This window comes from Scyliorhinus torazame, chromosome 10 (genome assembly GCF_047496885.1).
Source record: "Scyliorhinus torazame isolate Kashiwa2021f chromosome 10, sScyTor2.1, whole genome shotgun sequence".
Lineage (NCBI taxonomy): Eukaryota > Metazoa > Chordata > Chondrichthyes > Carcharhiniformes > Scyliorhinidae > Scyliorhinus > Scyliorhinus torazame.
In genome coordinates, this window is record NC_092716.1 from 23,434,403 (window position 1) to 23,456,690 (window position 22,288).

At 43.9% G+C, this 22,288-nt stretch overlaps 1 protein-coding gene across 1 annotated transcript in view; it reads left to right on the forward strand.

The window, feature by feature from the left end:
- Nucleotides 1-22,288, forward strand: part of dusp22a (dual specificity phosphatase 22a) — a 210,691-nt gene that overhangs the window by 68,617 nt on the left and 119,786 nt on the right. The window contains exon 4 of the mRNA XM_072517875.1: nt 7,017-7,066. Coding sequence (XP_072373976.1) covers nt 7,017-7,066 — 50 coding nt within the window. The remainder of the gene's footprint in view (nt 1-7,016; nt 7,067-22,288) is intronic.

Sequence of the window (22,288 nt, forward strand, 5' to 3'; positions counted from 1 at the left end):
AGTTCATAGAACATAGTGCTGAAGAAGGCCATTCGGCCCATCAAGTCTGCACCGACCCACTTAAGCCCTCACTTCCACCCTATCCCTGCAACCCAATAACCCCTTCCTAACTTTTTTGGTCACGAAGGGTAATTTAGCATGGCCCATCCACCTAACCCGCACGTCTTTGGACTGTGGGAGGAAACCGGAGCACCCGGAGGAAACCCACGCAGACACGGGGAGAACGTACAGACAGTGACCCAGCGGGGAATCGAACCTGAGACCCTGGCGCTCTGACGCCACAGTGCAATCGACTTGTGCTACCGTGCTGCCCCTATGTCCAAGTTAGTTACAGAACCATGGTGGGCAGAATAAGCAGGCACACCTACTTCTCGTTACCAATCAGTGGCTTGTAGCTGGAAGTTGGCATGTTTGGAAGTTGGGAAACCTGCTGGCCCTCCTTGTCCAGTCTGGCACATCAATGATTGGCATTTGGACAAAGGCGCCCAATGGCTGAACCAACAACAACAACTTGCCTTTAATGTAGACGGAGGCCAACATGGATTACATTTAGATAGCATCTGTAACACACTTCTGCCCAGAAAGACAAACTGCTGGTCGGGGAGGCAATGCCTTAGTGGTATTGTCGGCAGACTAGTAATCCAGAGATCCAGGATAATGCTCTGGGGACCAGGGTATGAATATCACCACAGCAGATGGTGAAATTTGAGTTCAATACAAATCTTGAGTTAAAAGTCTTATGCTGACCATGAAACCATTGTCGATTTTTGATGTCGTTCAGGGAAGGAAATCTGCCATCCTTACCCGTTCTGGCCTACATGTGACTCCAGACCCACAGCTATGTGGTTGACTCTTAATTGCCCTCACTGATGGGCAATAAATGCTGGCACAGCCAGCGACACCCACATCACATGAACAAATAAAGCCCTCTGCGCGGTAAAATTCTATGTAATTACTTTCTTCGCATCTTCCAACTGTGCACCAAGGTGGGAGATCCACTCTCAATTTTTTTTGTTGAAAAAATATTTTTATTCAAATGTTCAACATCGTAACATTTTTACAACAAGTTATCAAAGCCCCAATGCCCCCCCTGACCCGTAACACCACCCCCCCCCCCCAAACGCCTGGATGGTAACCAGATCCCCAAAGTGTAAGATGAACAAACCCCATCTCTTGTAGAACTCCTCATCTGTCCCTCTCAGAGCAAATTTCACCTTCTCCAAATACAGGAACTGCATTAGGTCCACCAGCCATATCAAGGCACAGGGTAGAGATGCTGACCTCCACCCCAACAGGACCCGCCTGCGAACGATCAACCAGGCGAAGGCTAAGACATCTGCCCCCACACCCGTCTGCATCCCCGGCAGGTCTGACACCCCGAACATGGCCTCCAGGAGACCCAGATCCAGATCCATGCGTAAGAACCGCAGGCATCGTGCTGAAAAACCACCCTTAAGATATCTCCAGCCTGGGACAGGACCAGAACGTGTGGACGGGATTGGCTGGGCCCCTGCCACACCGCTCGCAGATATCCTCCACCCCCTCAAAGAATCGGCTCATCCTCGCCTTCGTTAAGTGCGCCCTGTACATTACCTTTCCCTCTCAAGTTATTCAAATCTCTGTGGTGCTGATATAATCAATGCGATGTGATTATCTCCCTACTTTCACTCCCTCTGCGCAGTTCAGCTATAAAACTGTAATAACCTGCACATTGAGGGTGATTGTTCCCGTGTGCTCATTGGGAGTGCAAGCTTCCCCCCGCCCCTTGGGAGTGGGGTAGCTTACTGACACCGGGATAAAAGGTCAGCCAGTGTGACGCTGATGAGAAAGGGGAGAGGACTCGGTAAGCTGTAGCTGGGCCTCATGTACATAATGTTGTGCTAATAAAATTCTCTACAATTTGCCTGGGACTCCCCGTGCCTTTATGAGTTAGGTTGACAGAATTCCCTTCTTCCTGTGACATACCAAGCTACTTAGCGGTACGCCTGTGTGGCATGTTGCCTTAGCAACTGCTAAGCAAAGTCTAGTGAGTGATTTACATGAGCATCCTGTTCTCGATGTTGGGTGGGGTTTTGTCACCAAAGTGACCTCCAACGTGCCTCCTGGGCGACTGAGATCAGTCGTTCCAGGAACTTCAAGCAATATTGAACCACAACAATAATATGTGGGTAGCAAAGTCTCTTAACCTATTAGAAATCTAAGAAAAGTATTTAAATAATGACATGAGATTATTTTATTTCCTAGCTATGACTTTTATCAAAGCAATGGTGGGCTATGCTACTTACAAGGTAGTGGAGAGTTAATGCTTTTTTACAAGGCAGTACACGCTTGATGTCAATTATTTTGAGTTTGAAGATCAAGCATGTATCATGAATTCAAAATGGCGTCTCTGCCTTGCTCAATCCGGTAAATGTGCCGTAATAAACAATACTTGTACTTGTTGCCTAATGAGCTATATTCACTGTGGGGGCCAGTTTAGCTCACTTGGCTAGACAGCTGGTTGGTGATGCCTGAGCACAGCCAGCAGCGTGGATTCAATTCTCATACCGGCTGAGGTTATTCATGAAGGTCCTGCCTACTCAACTTTGCCCCTTGCCTGAGGTGTGGTGACCCTCAGGTTAAATCACCATCAGTCAGCTCTCTCCCTCAAAGGGGAAAGCAGCCTCTGGTCATCTGGGACCTTGGCGACTTTACCTTTAATATTCACTGTAATGCTGAGGTATTGTGGTTGGACTTTCCTCCTCAGACTTCAGCTGGAAAATCCCTTGCTCTGTATCCTTTGCTCAAAATGTTAGCTGATAAAATTTGAGCATGGTGAGGGAAACGAGGTGTCTGTGACCTGAGCCGAGGTCAGGACTAGCAGTCTAGCGCCTTGATCAAAAAGGATTTCTAGATTGAGAAAGTAGAAGAAGCAATTGGGTCAAATCAGATAAAGAAAGGGAAGGAAAGATGAAATGCTGTTTATGCTGAAAATCTGTAATATAAACAGAAAATGCTGGACAGATTACTTACTATTTATAAAGGGAAGGAAACACAGGATTAAGAGAGATGAAAAAAAAGCAGACAGGATATGTGAGACATACTTTAACAATCTGTTGGAAGAATTTACTAGATGCAGGAATGGGCATGAACAGATAAAATAGTGCTCTTTCTGGACAGAAGAGGTGATCGGCATTACATTAACAATTATGTTGTTGAAAAGGTGCTTAAGCTGCTAAGCACAAACTCTAAATTTCAGCGCCGATTGTAACTGGAGTTTAATGTGAAAATCTAGGCAGTTCTTAAAAATAGAGGGAGGATGAGAGCGAGCTGCTAAGTGCACAAAACAAATGGGAGAGTGGTGTAAATCGATCGACCCGTCATGTTACTTTCTGCTTCAATATGCTGCATACTAAGGTTCCGCACTGAGAAATTAATATTTCAGTATAACACACTCTGAGGTTCCATATCAAGTGCCAAAATGCAGCAGACTTCTCTGCCTTTGGTTTACTGAGAAATTTGATTTGATTGGATTTGATTTATTGTCACACGTACCGAAGTACAGTGAAAAGTATTTTTCTGCGGTCAAGGGAACGTACACACTATGTACATAGTAGACAAAAAAAGAATAATCAACAGAGTACATTGACAAATGGTACATCGACAAACAGTGATTGGTTACAGTGCGGAACAATTACATGCTGAACTATATATGCTGGAAGATACTGTACTGCAAAATGATATGTTGTGTTATATTACATTGAAAAAGCACATGCCGAATTATGTGGCACTGAGAAGTTACCCACAAAAAGACATCACACTGAGAAATCACATAACAAACTATACTGCATTGAGAAATGAAATACCGAGTGATATCGCACTGAGAAATTACACACTGAGTGATACTGCGTTTAATATTTTAAATATCTATTGAGAGAAAGGGGTAGTAAAGGGAAATATTGACCCATTAAAATGGATTCAGTCAAGACTATAATGGACAAGAAGTGAACTCACTTCTATCTCATGCAATACAAATTGTTGTTCCCTTTAGATTTGATATTCTTGCGGATCAGACCTGATGAGTGTAAGACGAAAAGCTTCGACAGTGTGTCTCTTTTTCCCGGCAATACTCAAGAAGCGAATTTTAGTCTTGTTAATGCGTTCTTTGTTTCCATTTTCACATTGGGTAAGGGACAAATGATCAGTAGTGCAAGGCAACTTAAAAGTAGACCAAGGAAACTAACTTAGTGGATTTAATATAAATTAAAAAAAGTAAAGGGAATGAGATATAATAGCTTTCACCCCCATGATATGAAAATATATAGGTGAAGGAATCACAGATGATAATTCACAATTATAGACATGCTGCTGGATTCTCTGTCGGCGGGATACTCCGTTTCGCCGGCAGCGCACCCGCGCCCGGGGATTTCCCGACGGTGTGGGGGTGCCCGCAATGGGAAACCCCATTGGCCGGCTGCCGGGACGGAGGATCCCGCTGCTGGCGGGGGCGTGCCCATTCGTAGAATCACACCCATGATTTTCTAAAGTTCTCCAGACTTAAGAATTTTGGATTGCAATAATTCAAACATCATCCCACTACTGAAGAAGGGACGGAGGCAGAAGCAAGGTCATTATAAATCTTAACTAATTGTGGGGAAGTTATATTCATCCGAAGCAGTGTGACTGATGGACTTGGTCAAAGGGTATCAGCATGGGTTTGAGAAGGGGACATCATGACTGAGTAAAGTGGTGACTTTTAAAAATAAATCAGTAGTATGGACAGATCGGAAGTGACTATGGATGTTGTCTATATGGACTTTCAGATAGCCCTTAATATGGCGTTATTTGAAAAAATGAGATTAACCTTATCATATGTGTCAATGATTCGTCTGAGAAAGGAGACGGAGAATCGCGATGAAGGCTCGGATTTTTATGCCTCAGTCCACGTGGGCTCAGGCCGGAACGGATGGAAAAATGGTGGGTGTGACCCAACTCTGAGATTCCCGCCCCCATTCCCGTCAACGGCAATCATTGGATAAAGAAATAACGAGTTGCCTGTCTACTGCACCAAGGGGCATGGTAAGCTGCGAGGAGGGAATATGGGCTGAGAGAGAAGTCAAACCTAAGGCAGACGGAGTTCAACGTGTTATTTTTTTAAAACCTCACTTTGGATTTGATAAAGACAAATTGGAATTTTTTCTTAACTTTCAAAAGGCCGGAGCTGTGGAGGAATAGAGGGACTTTGGTGTACCTGTACACAAATCACTAAAAGCTAGCGTACAGATACAAAATGCAATTGAAAAAGGTCAATGGAAGCTTCGCCTTTACGTTAAATGAATTGGAATTCAAAGGAGAGAATGCAATGCTTCAGTTGTAGAGAGTGTTGGTCAGAGGCCATCTGGAGGGCTGTGTTGCATTCTGGGCACCAAACGGTTAATTAGTCTTTTCAGATGCTGATGAACCTATTGTGAATTACTAACATTTTCTGTTGCTGCAATTCCATTTTCATGATTTGAAATTGTGAGTTTGTGCCAGGCAGTCTCATTGCCCAGTTCGCTGTGTAGTTGCTGTTCACCCCTCACCCCTGTAACTCTCTGATAGACACTGACCCGTGGTCCTGGCAACACATCTATTTAACAATTCTCAGTCTTGTTTTCCCGTCGCAGCTCAGTAACCATCTCCTGTCGTACAACACACTGGGAAATCTGCACCCCCCCAATTCTGGTCTCTGCTGTACCCCAAATGCTCTCCACCGTTGCTGGCTGTTCCTTCAACCGTCTTGACCCTGAAGGTCCCTGAACCTTTCTGCCTCCTGACCTCCCATTAAGATGTACTTTGGGAACCTACCTCTTTGACAAAGGTGTTGTTACATTGCTCTAATTGTATGGCTTTTTTATAAACAAAATCAGGTACATTCTCCGCTGGTGGAATTCTCCGTTCCGCCGGCAGCGCACCCCTACCCGCGTGTTCCCCGGCGACGTGGGGTGACTACAGTGAGGAACCCCATTGACCAGTGGCAGAATGGAGAAATAGAGAACCCCCTGCCAGCGACGGAGCGTCTCCGAGAAGCACTCAGCTGGGGAGGTGAAGAATTCACCCCAGTTTGTTTGATATTGCCTCTGTGAAGCACTCTGTCGTGTTTTCTGAAAGTGCTTTATAAATACCAGTTCCTGTCTCAGGCCTAAATCCTCTGTCCCTTTTTGTGGCTGAGATTTTCCGGTGCGTTTAAAATGAAAGGAATTTTGGCTGGAACGCCAAATTTTCTGTTCTTGCTCGCAATGGGTCCTGCCACGTTTGAGACACTGAATCCCCCCCACCCCCCCATGTAGTATGCACCCCTGTGTACAGGGCTTTGCCATTTGAATATTAGTATTGTTCTAAAAGGTGGTGCATCACTGCTAAAATGCTTATAATTAGTGCTCGTTTTGTGTGTAACTTATTTAATAAGGCAAATTGTATACTGGGGTTCGACTAGGGGCTATTGGATTACAAATGAGAATAATCGATTCTAACATTGTAATCCAGTGATGAAGTTGATGTGGGAGTAGGTTGTGGAGTTCTGGTCACACTATCTCAAAAAAAGATAGGGTTCAGAGAAGAGTGACCAGGGTTATTCTGGACTTCAGTGACCGTACGAAGAATGGTTCATTTTTGCTGGTGAAATGAAGGTTGGGGGGACATGCCACACAGAACTTGGATAATAATAAGCAGTGGTGACGAGTAGGTGAAGAATGAGGTATTTAATAAAAGTGAACTACTGGACACAAATGTAAAATTCACTCCTACAGTGTGGGAGTGAGGGAGTGCTGCATTGTCAGCCGTGCTAATCTTTTGGATGAGAAGTTAGATTGAGGCCGCATCGACTCTGAAGTGAGCGTAATTGAACCCCCCTGCGCTATTTGTGAAGAATAGTGGAGAAGTTCTCTGCACTGTCCTGGCCAAAATTCATCCAACAATCAATGTATGGAAAGCATAGGTGACAGAGAAGTTCCACTTTTGCTCGTCTCACTGACACTGTGCTTCTTTCCATTTGGCAGGACATGACGTACCTTTGTATCGATGCAGCTGATTCTTCAAGTCAAAATCTGTAAGTATTGACCACTACCAAAGCTGGAATGAATGCGAACCTTCAAGCGGGATTTACTGTTGGAACCTCTTTTAAATCTTTGATCTGTGGAAACAGTGGCACACTCGTATTCCTTGCTGTGCTTTCGGGAAAGGGGTTCCCTCTCCTCCAGTATCTTTAGTTTCTGGTTTCACATGCCGAAGAGGTGGAATCTGATTTTGGTTTTAAGAGGCCAATATTTGTGGCATTAAATTCTGCAAGGATAAATCGAGTTTGTTTTGCTTACCATGACTGCACCAAGATTTCATACAATTTTAAAATCTATATGGTATTCAGCACCTTTGGATTCTTTTTTTTTCAATTATTGGGAAAAGAGTTATCAAAGCAAGGGAAAGTTTGCAAAGGGTAGAGGAGAAGAGGGCAGCACGGTAGCACAGTGGTTAGCACAGTTTCTTCACAGCTCCAGGGTCCCAGGTTCGATTCCCAGCTTGGGTCACTGCCTGTGCGGAGTCTGCATGTTCTCCCCGTGTTTGCGTGGGTTACCTCCGGGTGCTCCGGTTTCCTCCCACAGTCCAAAGATGTGCGGGTTAGGTGGATTGGCCACGCTAAATTGCCCTTAGTGTCCAAAAAGGTTAAGTTGAGTTACGGGGATAGGGTGGAAGTGTGGGCATGGGTAGGGTGCTCCTTCCAAGGGCCGGTGCAGACTCGATAGGCCGAATGGCCTCCTTCAGCACGGTAAATTCTATAATTATATGATTAAGATGAGGTTAATTAAGAGATAATGGTGAAGAGAAGGCTGAATTCCATTTCCAAAGCCTACAGATGGCAGGAAGAATGGGAAAACTGATGGCGATGTGGAGTTCTACATTCTGAGGTAATGGCTCAAAATGGTTTTAAGTCGGACACAAAGCAATGAGTCTTGATTTCAACATTGAGGACACAGGAAGAAGGAAGGGTGTGTTGGATGCTGCATTTGGAACTTTTGAGGAACAAGAGAGAAAAAAAGGCCTTGTCATGCTCTGTAGACTGGCCGATAAGAACGATGAACTATAGGATATCTAGTTTAAATAATAAACTACTAACACTAACTAACTATTATAGAGCTACTGCAAAATACATCTATCCTCCATCACGACTTACTCCCAACTCCCCAGACACAGGGTCATGTGGTGGGTTCACACTGCCACCTGGTGGTCGGAGATCGTGTATAATATTGTCCGGTTTATTATCAGGGACTGGTTTAGCACAGTGGGCTAAGACAGCTGGCTTGTAAAGCAGAACAAGACCGGCAGCGCAGGTTCAATTCCCGTTCCAGCCTCCCCGAACAGGCGCCGGAATGTGGCGACTAGGGGCTTTTCACAGTAACTTCATTGAAACCTACTTGTGACAATAAGCAATTATTATTATTATTATCTCCAGAATTGCTTTATGCATATCATCTCAGACCAGAGATACAGTGGGTTGGATTCTCCGTCCCGCCGCGCCAGATTTCTGGTTCAGCACGCCGGCGCGATGCTCCGTTTCGCCAGCTGGTCAATGGGGTTTCCCATTGTGGAGCAGCACCACGCCGTCGGGAAATCACCGGGCTGCCAGCAAAACGGAACATCCCGACGGCGGAGAATCCAGCCCAATAACGATGAAGCAGTAAGAGAGAGAAAAAGATCTCACAGAGGGAGGTGGACAGACACCAGAGGTGATCACGTGGTAACTCTTTATGTGCAGAAGCCTGTCCAAAACTTGCAAAATCTGAGCAGGCCGGCTTAAATCACCTCTTCCCTTTCTGGGAAGGAGTCAAGAACAGCTTCTCTTGATTAATGGTCAAGAAACTGGAAGTGTGTGAAGTGCAGCAGGAAATAAATGGAGCCTAGACCTGATTTTAGATCTTAGGTGGACTATCTTGAAAGACGGGCGACCACCAAATAGGTTAACGAATAAATGGTTTATTAATTAGTTAGTTTATTGATTAGTAAGTTCGCAGATGACACAGAAAGTGGTGGAGTTGCGGATAATGAAGAGGATTGTCAGAGGATACAGCAGGATATAAACTGGTTGGAGTCTTGGGCGGAGAATTGGCAGATGGAGTTTAATCGGGACAAATGTGAGGTAATGCACTTTGGAAGGTCCAACTCGTGTAGGATTACACAATAAATGGTAGAACTCTCGCGAGTACTGACAGGCAGAGAGATCTGGGCGTGCATGTCCACTGATCACTGAAAGTGGCAACGCATGTGGATAAGGTGGTCAAGAAGGTATACGGCATGCTGGCCTTTATCGGTCGGTGCATTGAATATAAAAATTGGCAAGTCATGTTGCAGCTGTGCAGAACCTTAGTTAGGCCTCATTTGGAATATTGTGTATAATTCTGGTCACCACACTACCAGAAGGATGTGGATGCTTTGGAGAGGGTACAGAAGCGGTTTACTAGGATGTTGTCTGGTATGGAGGGCATTAGCTATGAGGAGAGGTTAGATAAACTCGGTCTGTTCTCACTGGAACGACGGAGGTTGAGAGGCGACCCGATAGAGGTCTACAGGATTATGAGTGGCATGGACAGAGTGGATAGCACTTTCCTAGGGTAGGAGAGTCAAGTACTAGGGGACATAGGTTTAAAGTGCGTGGTGCAAAGTTTAGAACGAATGTGCGAGGCAAGTTTTTTACACAGAGGGTGGTAAATATATGGAACACGCAGCCTGGGGAGGTGGTGGGAGCAGGTACGATAGTGGCATTTAAGGGACGTCTAGACAAATATATGAATAGGGTGGGAATGGAAGGTTACGGACTCCGTAAGTGCAGACAGTTTTAGTTTAGGCAGGTACCATGGTCGGCGCAGGCTTGGAGGGCCGAAGGGCCTGTTCCTGTGCTGCATTGTTCTTTGTTCTTTGTTCTAAGGCAACTATTCACAGAGAATGAGATAAAGGCTACTGTACTCCATGACTCCAAACTCCTATAGGACAGTAGTACCGGTGTTCAGCCCCAGGAGTCACGCGCTCCTACCCGATTGGCCCCACAGGTCACAGGAGACCATTCCCCCTTAAAGGGGCATGCTGCCACACCCCTCCCCCTTCGAGTCCCTGATTAACACATTACAGCAACCCTGGAACTATTTACAATATTATATAACAAATGGATCTCAGCACAATGCCGTATAAGGTACAAACGTGTACTAATGTGTCTGCCCATGAGCAACTCGGCTGGAGTAACACCTGTGGTGACACAAAGTATTGTTCTTTCGGTGAGCAGGAAATGGGCTAGTTTGGTTTGTAGAATGGGCGATGGCTGTTTCTTCATGGCGGCTTTGAACGTTTGGACAGCTTACTCAGCCAGTCCATTTGAAGCAGGTTGGGGGGGAGTGGTGAGAATAAGTGGAGCGCCGTTGGTCCTCATGAAATGCTGGAACTCATCACTAATTAAAGCAGTCCCATTATCTGAGACCAGCACCATGGACATCTCGTGAGTGATGAACGTCTGCCGCAATTTTCCTGCTGATGCTGATGAGGTCTTAATTTCATTATGTCCAGCCACTTGGAAGGCGTGTCGATTATGAGCCCATGAATGGGCCTGCAAAATCCATGTGCAGTCACACCCATGGTCAACCTGGCCACTCCCAAGGGTGCAATATTGCAGGTCGCAATCTTTGCTGCATTTGATATTGATCACATTGTTTGACCAGATTCTCTATGGTCGTATCCGTTCCGGGTCACCACATGTAGCTGCGTGTGAGCATTTTCACCCTTGTCATTCCAGGATTGGCACAGCGCAACTCTTGCAATAGGAGCTGTCTAGCGGGAACAGGAACTACCATCCTTGCTCCTTACAATAATACACCTTCTTCACCCCTCAACTCGTCTTTTCTTACCTGAAAGGGTCGTAATCTCTCCGACCTGTTGTTGTGGTGCTAGCCGTGGAGGACCATGTGCTTTGACCTGTTGCGCCATCACTGGCACTGTATCCAAGAAGTTTAATGCAAGACTGATTTCCTGTGGTACTGGCGGAGGTGGTGTACTTTAGGGTAGGGGAAGGTGGTTTAAAGTGACCGCGTTTGAAATGTGTGTACCTGGCCTACGTTGAAATGTGTACTCGAAGACTGCCAACAATAGAGCCCAGTGTTGTACCCTCGCTGAAGCTATGGGGGAAATGGCCTTATCGCCTCTAATTACGTGGTCGATAACTATTATGAAATGTCATCCATAGACATATTGATGGAACTTTTTAACCCCAAAGATTATGGCTGGCCCCTTTCTTGATTTGCGAGTAAGCTTGTTCAGCATTGGTCAGAGTCCTTGAGGCATAGGAAATGGGCTTATCCACACCATCTTTCATCTCGTGCACCAAAACCGCTTTGATTCCAAACGGAGTCGCTTTGCAGATAAGAATGATCTCTTTTGAGGGATCAATATGAACCAAAAGACCGGATGAGTGCAAAGCTAGTTTGACCTCTTTCTGATACTCTCTCCAATACCACCTCTGGTGCTTCTTCACTAGTGTGTGTAGGGATGCTAACATTGCAGAAAGATTAGGAATAAATCTGCCATAATAATTCACCATTCCGAAAAAGGATTTCAATGGTGTCCACCTCCATTCTAAGTGGCTGACCGATTACCGTTAACACAATTGTAATTGGGATCACTTTGCCCACTTTGATGTTGTTTAAACTGTACACTTGGCCCCTGTAGGCTTTCACTTCCTCCTAATGTGCCCTCTCCTGTCACAGGCATAACATGCAGCTTCCCTGAATTTACATCTCTCCTGGGGGTGATATCCTCACACCGGTAGCATTCCTCATAGCTTCTGGTCTGTAAACCCAATTCCCAATATCTCTGCACTCTCTTTTGCTCCGAGCCTCTTCGCTAAATACTTTCTGCCCTGCCACAATTGGCAACAGCTCCCCGCCAAACCATGGTGGACATCGCCTGCTTGCACACTCTGCAGTTCCATCAGTCCAATTTCAGCACTTTCCATAGCCTGGGTGATATCTAATGCTTTCTTTAAGGTAAATTCTGCCTCGGCGAACAACTTCTTTTGTATGGCCTTGTTGTTAGCATCACAGACTAGCCTATCTCTCAACATGTTGTTGAGTGCAGTCTCGAACTCGCAATGCTCAGATTTTCTTTTTGATGCACCATGAACGCCATCATCTCCCCTGGGGTTCTTGTTGCGGAGTTAAATTTGTACGTCTGCATTATCAGGGGGGCTTCGGGTGATAATATCCCTTGACTAATTCCACAAGTTCCTCAAAACGTTTGGACTTCGGGGCATTGGGAGAAGTCAAACTTCCAATCAGGTTATAGGTCAGGGCCCTGCAGGTTGTTAATAGGTATATCCCCTACTCCTCTTCCCCTCCGATTTCAATGGACGTAAAAAAACCGCGCAGGCGTTTGGCATATAGTTGCTCCGTGTTAGGGTTGACTGATTCCAGCTTCTCAAAAAAGGGCATGTTGACGCTGACAGATTGCTGCTGAACGTGTTAGCCACAAAGGGAAGGCTTCCATAAGGGGTCTGCTCTCCAAATTCCTGTCGCAGTGGGAAGCACTCCGTTGGATCCTCGTTGCCAAATGTATCTTGAAAGACTGACGGCCACCAAGCAGATTAACGAATAAAGGGGTTATTGAGGCCAAATAACTATATATAGGGAGTGAGATAAATGTCTCCCTATCTCACAACTCAAAGCTCCTAGTTGGCAGTAATACCCGTGCTTAGCCCCAGGATTCGCGTGCTCCAACCTGATTGGTCCGGTGGGTCACATGACCCTCCGAGACCCCAGCCCCTTAAAGGGTCACGCGACTACATTCGGCCTGTATAACCAAGGCTCTCACCACTTGCTACGCCTAAACAAGATTAAGCAGCAAAGTTTGGAAATTTAGAGATTTCTGGACAGACCAGCAATCAGACTGTCCAACCCAGAACCGGAGAGTGAAACTCTATTTTACTAACCGGGCTAACTATACCCGAGATTCGGGGAAGATGCACCCATCTCTAAATTTTACAAATTCTTCAGTTCCAATGATTTTGATAAGCACACATTCATTTCCTGAAAACAGTTTTTCATTCTGGTGCCAATCTTGACATTTTGCCAAGATTGAAAAATATCATCCCGGTACAAGAAAGAGTAAAACGGTAGCTGAACTGTCTCCGCGTGGGTAGTCTATGACATCTAGCATTCACAGGAGAGAGGGTATTGCATTGGTGTGCCAGCACATGAGTAACAGAGAAAATACGGAATGATATAGACGGGCTGGTTACAGACGCTGGAACGTCTGAGGATCCTGGGATTATATTCATTGGAGTTTAGGAGGTTGAGGGGAGATCTAATAGAAACTTACAAGATAATGAATGGCTTAGATAGGGTGGATGAAGGGAAGTTGTTTCCATTAACAGGGGAGACTAGGACCTGGGGGCACAGCCTTAGAATAAAAGGGAGTCACTTTAGAACAGAGATGAGGAGAAATTTCTTCAGCCAGAGAGTGGTGGGTCTGTGGAATTCATTGCCACAGAGGGCGGTGGAGGCCGGGACGTTGAGTGTCTTTAAGACAGAAGTTGATAAATTCTTGATTTCTCGAGGAATTAAGGGCTATGGAGAGAGAGCGGGTAAATGGAGTTGAAATCAGCCATGATTGAATGGTGGAGTGGACTTGATGGGCTGAATGGCCTTACTTCCACTCCTATGTCTTATGGTCTTATGGTCTTATGGGAAGAGCAGCGACACATGGAATTTAACCTTGAAAAGTGTGAGGGAATGCATTTTGAGAAGACTAACAAGGCAAGGGAATACACAATGAATGGTACGGCCCAAGGAGGGACAGACGATCAGAGGGACCTTGGTGTGTGTGTTCATAAATCCCTGAAGACAGCAGGACAGATAGATAAGGTGGTTAAGAAGGTACATGGGACCTAGAGTATAGAGTATAAGAACAGGGTGTGGTAGTACCAGGTATTGCGGTACCTAAGAGGCTGATGACCATTGGTTAGACCCAGGAGTCTACCATTGGCTGTTGTTACGTAGCTCCGCCCTGACAGGCGGAGTATAAGAAATGGTACTATCCCAGCAGCCTTCACTTTCTGTACCGAAGCTGCTGGGGAACAAGTTCTAGTAGATTAAAGCCTTCAGTTATGAAATCACTTTGTCTTGAGTGTAATTGATCGCGCATCACAGGGAAGTTATGATGGTCATAAAATGGTGGTTAGGCCAAGCCTGGAGTACTGAGTACAGTTCTAGTTACAAGCCTATAGGAAGGAAGTGATTACACTGGAAAGGGTGCAGAGAAGATACACCGGGATGTTACCTTGGCTGGAGCGTTTCAGCTATGACGAGAGGCTGGATAGGCTGTGGTTGTTTTCCTTGGAGCAGTGAAGGCTGAGGGGGGACCTGGTTGAGGTGTATAAAATTATGAGGGGCATAGGAAAGAAAGGAACCTTTCCTCTGAGTGAAGGGGTCAATAACCAGGGGGCACAGATTCAAGGTAAGGGACAGGAAATTTAGAGGAGATTTGAGGAGAGCTTTTCACCCAGAGGCTAGTGGGAATCTGGAACTTATCTGAAACGATGGTAGAGACGGGGGACCCTCACAACATTTGAGAAGTATTTTAATGAACACTCGAAATACCAAAGCAGGCACAGCTATGAGCCAGATGTGGGATTAGAGTAGATGGGTGCTTGATGGAAGGCGCGTACATGATGGACCGAAGGGACTCTTTTCGTGCTACAAAACTCTATGACCCTATGACCTGCTCAATGTAATGAATGCCATGTGTAGTCAAGCTGCTGCTAAGCAACTGAGCTGAGCTGCTCCGGTGGGGAGAAGCAACATGGCAGCTGCATTCTCAATGTGATAGGTCTGATTTTTATTTCTTTTGCCCTGTGGAAACTATGAAGCAATCCGTTTGATGAAGGAGACTGGTTCAGATTGAAAATTCTTCATCACACCTCCAACACTGAGCGTATTCAGATGCTAACAAAAATGTCATTATGATGTCCTGTTTATCGACCATGTGTGTTTTGGTGTTTATAACAGTAAACGATTAAGAAATAACTGTGTTTAATATATCTTCCCAATGGTCATTTCACTGTAGGACAATTTAAAGGCAGAAAACTGATTTTGGCTTTTCCTGAAGTAACAAATGCTTTGGCTACACTGCGTTGAATTGAGGTCAGGCTGGTTAAAGTTCAATTGTCCTCATTTCGCTTGTACCAGTATTTCCTTGGCCTATCCTTATTGCCATAGGTGCACAGTATTTCCTTGGCCTATCCTTACTGCCATAGGTGCTGTCTTTCAGTCAAGATATTCAACCGAGACTCAATTAAGGATTCCATGGTACTGTTAAAATAAAGGCCTGGGGAGTTCTGCCCAGTGTCTGACCCAAGTTTATCCCTCAATCAACATCTAATAATAATAATCGCTTATTGTCACAAGTAGGCTTCAATTAAGTTACTATGAAAAGCCCCTAGTCGCCACATTCCGGCATCTGTTCGGGGAGGCCGGTACCTTGTGATATTGCTGTTTGTGGCACATTATTGTGACTTGGCTGCCTAGTTTCTTACAATACGGACTGCACTTCAAAAGTACTTCACATGAAGTGACTTGGGACATTCTGAGGTTGTTCAAGGCTTTATAAATGCAAGATCTTTCTTAATTCATTCATAGTTTCGGCTCCTTTGGGATATTAGCATTTTTATGACCCTTTGCTACCTTTTAAGCAATGCTTCGCCTCAGATACTATGCATTGGTTTGGTTATGACCATCACTCTTTCTAGATATAGGGTGGGTGGATCAAGAGTTGTCCACTATTCATGCTCAATTTGAACAATAATGGAATCTTCTGTTTCTGAAACCCTTTTGCGCTCGCACTTATTGCTTTTCATTTTGTTTTAACTGTAATAAAGCAATTACTGGCTCAGAGAGATCTGTCTACTGATGGGAATGATTGAGAGACACCCTGTTGTGTCAGGAAAACAAAGGCAGTTGTAAGGGATTTATATTTGTATTGGTAAATATTAGCAATAAGATACAGTTTTAAGTGGGGTTCATTTAGAGTTTCCCTGAAAGGAAGGGTAAACCTATAGTTAGATTCATGCTGGACAAAGGTATTTGTCTGTGTGGGGGTTTTGGTTTCAATCAAACTGCATTTCTTCTATTATGCTTAGAGAGGTTATGGTGTGGAAAGTAAAGAAAAGATTTGAGAAGCATGAGGTTGTTGCTTAGCTCCCTTTTAAGGTAGGGAGGCTTTTGAATTTAGATTTAGCTGAATTCATTTGCAGTTGGAGATCGGAAGCCGGAGAATGAACACCTCTCAATTACGCCAGAAGATGAAAATCTGGACAAGGCAAGGAGGTTGCAAAAAAAGGCAGACTTCCCAAAGGATCAGATAAAGCTTAGACAACCAGGGAATTAGGACAGAAAGAATGTCTGAGGAAGACTGAAGTTAAGAGAACAGAGACCAAGAAGCTGAACAAGGAACTGGTCAGAAGAATTCAAGGTAAAAGCAGATAAAGTGTTTTGAGTTAAAGAAACTGATGCAGTGACCAGATTTAAAGTAGGAAAACAGACTTCATAGGTAAATCAAAAGTTTGGTACCATATTAATACAGCCTGAGAATTGAAAGCTAAAGAAATTGTGAAGAGTTTGTTCAACAGTCAAGTCAAAGAAATCCTGAAATAGGATATGGGCAGCATGGTGGCACAGTGGTTAGCACTGCTGTCTCACAGCTTCAGGGTCTCGCCTTCCATTCCAGCCTTGGGTAATTGTTTGTGTGGGTTTTCCACATTCTTCCCGTGCCTGCATGGGTTTCCTCTGTGTGCTCCCACAGTCCAAAGATGTGCAGATTAGTTGGATTGACCATGTTAAATTGCCTTTTGTGTCCAAAGATGTGCTGATTAGGTGGGGATATGGGGATAGGGCAGGGGAGTGGACCTGGGTAGAGTGCTCTTTCAGAGGGTTGGTGCAGACTCAATGGGCTGAATGACCTCCATCACCACTGCAGGGATTGTATGATTCTATGTAAAACCTGGATGCTGGATTTCCTGTTAAAAGTGGAGCAGAATTTTTGCTTGAAAGAATGGTTTGGATATTCTGGAGTGTTTTCTTTTTCAATGCAAACAGCTGATGTTGTTGAAAAGAAGATTTAAAAGTTTCTGAATTTGAAAGTGGAATTTGAAATCACTCATGTGGAAGTCTAAATTCTGTGAGATTTCTGGTTCATGGTATAACAATCGTCTGGGGGGGGGGGGGCGGGGGGGTGGAGAAATCCACAGACATTCACTTGGGTTCGGAGTCGCAGGTGTGTCTTTGCATCACTAGTCTGTGTGTTTAAAGGGAGTGTAAGTTACTGAGACCATTATAACCTAAGATATGATTTGTAACCGGTGCTAACCTTAAAATATATGTATATTTGTGAAGCTAAGGGTGGGGGGTGGGGTAAAGGAGTATTGTATTATAATCAAAGTTTTCTTGTTCTATAAATGTTTTCTTTTCTTGTTGGTAAAACTAATTAGCAGTGCCATGACTCTGTTCCTCCTGAAAAAAAGCAAAAGTTACGATCTTTTGAGCCAAGGTTCCAACTATGGATCTTCCCGTCCATTTGTAACACCAACTGGGATCGTAACAGTTGCGTGGAAGGAAATCGTCTCTTGGGGTGTTAGGCTGAGCCTGTTTTGACTCTCTGCCAAGCAAGTTTTACCGTAAACCTTCCAGCCAACGTACTTGGAGAACGCGTTTCCAACAATCCCTGTTCAACATCAGACATAAAGAAACAAAGTGAGTGTTGGCTCGGCCTCTCAAATTGGATTATGGAGAACTAATGTCTCTGTTTACAAGAAATGGTTTTCTGCTCAACGCACAACTTTATTCCTTTTTGCAATCAGAATGTGTCCAGGACAAATACCACAGGCAGGAAGACACAAGGTCCTTTTTACAGAAGTGACCCTTTTCTGCAGTCGTGTGTGTTTTAAAATTTTGATTTCACAATTGTCGCAAGTGTGTAAATCCACCTCGGATCCTGCATGCAGACACAAAGAAGATTTGAAATAGGGTGACTATGAGTTTTGTGATCCTGTTCGCAAAGCACAACAGTACAGCCAGGTCATTGCAAATTAAAAACTGTGTACGTGCACCCTGTTGCAAAGGTGGATTTCTGCTGCCAGAGTACAAGGTGCTTGGTTTGGCTAAAAGGCTCACTGTAAATTGGTGTGCCGCTAATTGATCGCCTTCTTCATTGGTACGGTTGTCTCTGTGTATGTTCCGGGCCAGCTCTAGTTCAGTCAGCTTCTGCTAAAGTTTCTGGACTGCTGACACCGCAGCATGAGATGCTTTGCAAGAAGAATAAGTACGCAGCTGTGCTGACTAGTGGGGATTTCATGCTGAAAGGATGGGGATCTGTTAATGTTGCACTCATTGTCGTCGTGGAGATGTTCGAGATCATAGAATCATACAGCATGGATGAATTTTAAAAAGAAAGACTTGTGTGTTTATTAGAACCATAGAATCCCCACAGTGCAGAAAGAGGACATTTTGGCCCTCTGCACTAAGGAGCAATTTAGCATGGATAATTCACCTAACCTGCACATCTTTGGACTGTGGGAGGAAACCGGAGCACCCGGAGGAAACCCACGCAGACATGCAGAGAACTTGCAAACTCCGCACAGACAGTGACCCAAGGCCGGAATTAAACACTGGCGCTGTGAGGCAGCAGGTGCTAATCACTGTATTACCATGCACTCTTACTATACAGCAGCAACATACATTATATAGTGCCTTTCACACAGTGAAATGAGCTGAGGCAGGGATGGAAGGAGGCTGAAGTTTGAGAAAGACCGTGATGCTAGAAGGGGATTGCATGTGTATTATATATTTATGAGCAAAATGTCCACAGGCATTCAGTGAATTACTACTAGTGTGCACGGCACAGCACAGAAGTCACAAAACCTATCACAAAGGAGAAACAGTCACTTGGTAGTACAGAACATGAATGTTGCTGAAAAGGGAGACAAGTTGCTGAAGCTTCTCGTCGTGCACTCATCGGGACAAATGCAAGAATGTCTAATTTCACACGATCACAACAATTTTTACTACAGGAGAAAAAGTTGCTGATTGGTTGACAAGATGATTCCAATTGGCTGACGCAATGCCAATGAGGAAACAACAGGGAGCTGTAGGCTCCCCAGGCTCCTGGGTGGGTCAACAACAGTCTTGAACATATTGCTTTTGTTTCCAGAGAATGGGTTACATCGTTTTAAAAGTACTACACACATATATTACCTCCAGTGTAACTAGTAAGTCTAGTGAACTGCAGACACTAATTTCTACATGGGATTATGACATGTGAACATAAACCGAGATATTTTGCAAAAAAAGGCCGGGAATGGGTTCTTAATGTTTTTTCGTTCGTGAGATGTGCGCGCGGCTGGCTGGGCTAGTATTTATTGCCTCTCGTGAATTGACCATGAGAAGGGTTACTTCCTGGTTACTCCTGTAGGCTGTTGGATACTGTTTGGTAGGTCTTAATGAAGTCTTTGTAGTCTTAGGTAGGTATGTACTTATTTATTATAACAATGTACATATATACATTAGAGGGTTCAAGCCATGAGTTGTCTCATGCTTGCTTGTTCACATAGCTCTGCCCCACACTGGACAGACCCCAGATGTGGGCCATGTATTCTCATGCCCACACAGTGATGTGCTCCTCCCACGTTAATCAAATAGCCTGCTCCTGCTCCTATTTTCTATTTCTTTGTAACCGTGAATGTGATAGACCCTTATACTACACCCCCCACCGTCCTTATACTACACCCCCCACCGCCACAAGTCCTTATCAAATTTATTTCAAGTTATTTTAGTTTACCCCATGTATTAGCATCATTATTACCCCTTCAAGTCTGAGTTCATAGGTTCAAGCAGTCTGGAGCCTTATAATTCTTCCATATGTTGTTTGTACTACAGTCAGAGGTATGGTAAGCTCTGTCATTGCAGGTAAACTGTTGATTTGGAGATTGGTCTGGCATCTGAATATGTTCTCATTCACTTTTTCCATTCCTTACCTTCAAAGTCTCCTTGTTAATGCAACAGTTGTGGTGATGGTTGTTGTTGATTTATCCCCAAATCATCTTTTGTTTTCTTTCATCACCGCGCCAAATATGGAAGTTTACGTTTCAACAATGGGACCTTCTCATGTGTTTCACAATTCTAGCCAAAGTTTTCAATACTTAATTTCTAGTAGTTTTTCGGGCCAACGATTCTTTTCATTCAACTCAACAGTAACTATGGTAAGTTGAGTAGTTTTTATTTCCGAGTTAATTGTGTAAGCTTCACAACATTGGCTGGATATTGAGTTCTTTTCGGAATCCTTCTTCCATGGTCGCTGACTGTTCCTTAGACTCTTCAAATTAATTTGTTCGATCTTTAATCTGTTCCATAGAATTCACCGTTTCTGCTTTTAGAGTGTGGCGACTCCCCGAACAGGCGCCGGAATGTGGCGACTCGGGGCTTTTCACAGTAACTTCATTTGAAGCCTACTTGTGACAATAAGCGATTTTCATTTTCATTTGCTCTTCCATTCCGCGCATTTCATCCTTCATGTTGTTCACATTGGATGGAAGTTCAAGAATTTCATCAGTTTTGGTTATTAATTCTACCTGAAAGCAACTGTTCTGATTCACCAGCATTTCCTTCTCCTGGTCTAGGCACCTTTCACCTTATTTAATAGAGACCTCTGATGCTTGAAGTTCATCAAGTTTTAATTGAAGATCCATTTTTGTTGAATTTGTTTCTGCAAGTTCATCATTTAAGCGTTTCAAGTTTTCTTTCAAGTGCTTTGCCTCCTGTGAGCAACATTCGGGTGGTCTCCTTACTTCTTGATTTTCCTTATCAAATGCATCCTTTAGACGTGAAAGTTGATTCTCTACACTGTTCAGTTTTTCGTGGCAGAGTATAATTCCTCTGTGCTATGATTCAAGCTCACATTCTGTAATTGTGCTCTCGCTCCTTTATGAAACCTCTACTTTCTCTTGTTATTCTAGGTTCTTGATATTCATATATCTCCTTTGAAATGTAATGTTATTCCAAGTTTACTTCTAATTGTCCAACCATTTTCTTCAGCACTCTCGTCTCTTTCTTGCACATCTGTCACACCTCAACATTTTGTTTGTTCAGATTTTGAACATTTTGCTTCATTGATTGTTATAGTGTCTCATACATTTTCAAGGGTATATACGCAGGTTGAATCTTGAGTTTCAAATCTTCCAATTCAGTTTGTTTAATTTTCCTTTTTCAGGGTTTGTTCAATTTGGGTTTCATCAGATAGCTTTCCTTCATTCATAGCTAACTGCTCTCTCCCTCCTGTCCCCTGCTGTTGCAGTTCGGGTAATGTGTCAGGATTTTCTAAAAGCCACATTTTTGAGATTTGTGGAAAGTTCCTTTCTCTCTGGGCCCTCATGTGATTTACTCAAGTATTGTCTTTTTCTCTTTCGGTACTTTACTGTGGGGTTTTCTGTGCTTTTTAAGTTCTGTGTGCTGCACAAATATTCATCAAAGGCTTGTAATATTTAATTGAAGCTGGTTGAGGATTCATCAATGCACTGCATTAGGATGAATTCAACAGCAAGTTCACCAAACCAGTATAAAACCAGGTATTAAACTGGGCTTTTTCTAACTTTCTACTTAGATCTGATGTACTCTGGTAGTTTAAAAATTCTCTTGTCCAGGATGCCTAATTTTTAGTTAGGTTTTGTCCTTGGATGAGCCCAAACTGATTTAGTAATTTAGATTTTTGATCTCTGCTTAAAATTTTTTAAAGTATAAGTTCAGCTTTAAGAAGTTGCTGATGGCGCCGTCATTCATTTGGAAACGTAGGATTTACCTGTGCTTGCCAATTTTGTTCAGCTTCCACTGCAATGGCACCTGTGCTCAGCTTTGAAAATGTTTTAAACAATGACTGCTTGGATTGACTTGCTGCAGGCTTCTCTGTTTCAGTGCATGTGTTAGGTTCACAAAGGCATCAAATGCTGCCCTTTAAAACTCATTCTTTAGTCACCATTCTCCTGAATTAATTAATGTTAGAACTGGTAAAATCTTTTTGTATATCCTGTGTGTAAAATTAAATATCATTGATCAACTAAAGTCATTGCTAATCCTACGAAAGGAATTTCCAGTTTTCCATGAGAAAAACTGTCACAGAATGTTTGAATAGATTTTGCATTAATGATGAAGGATCGATTCAGGTCCTAATAAAATTTTCTGGGGAACCAGATAAGTAAATT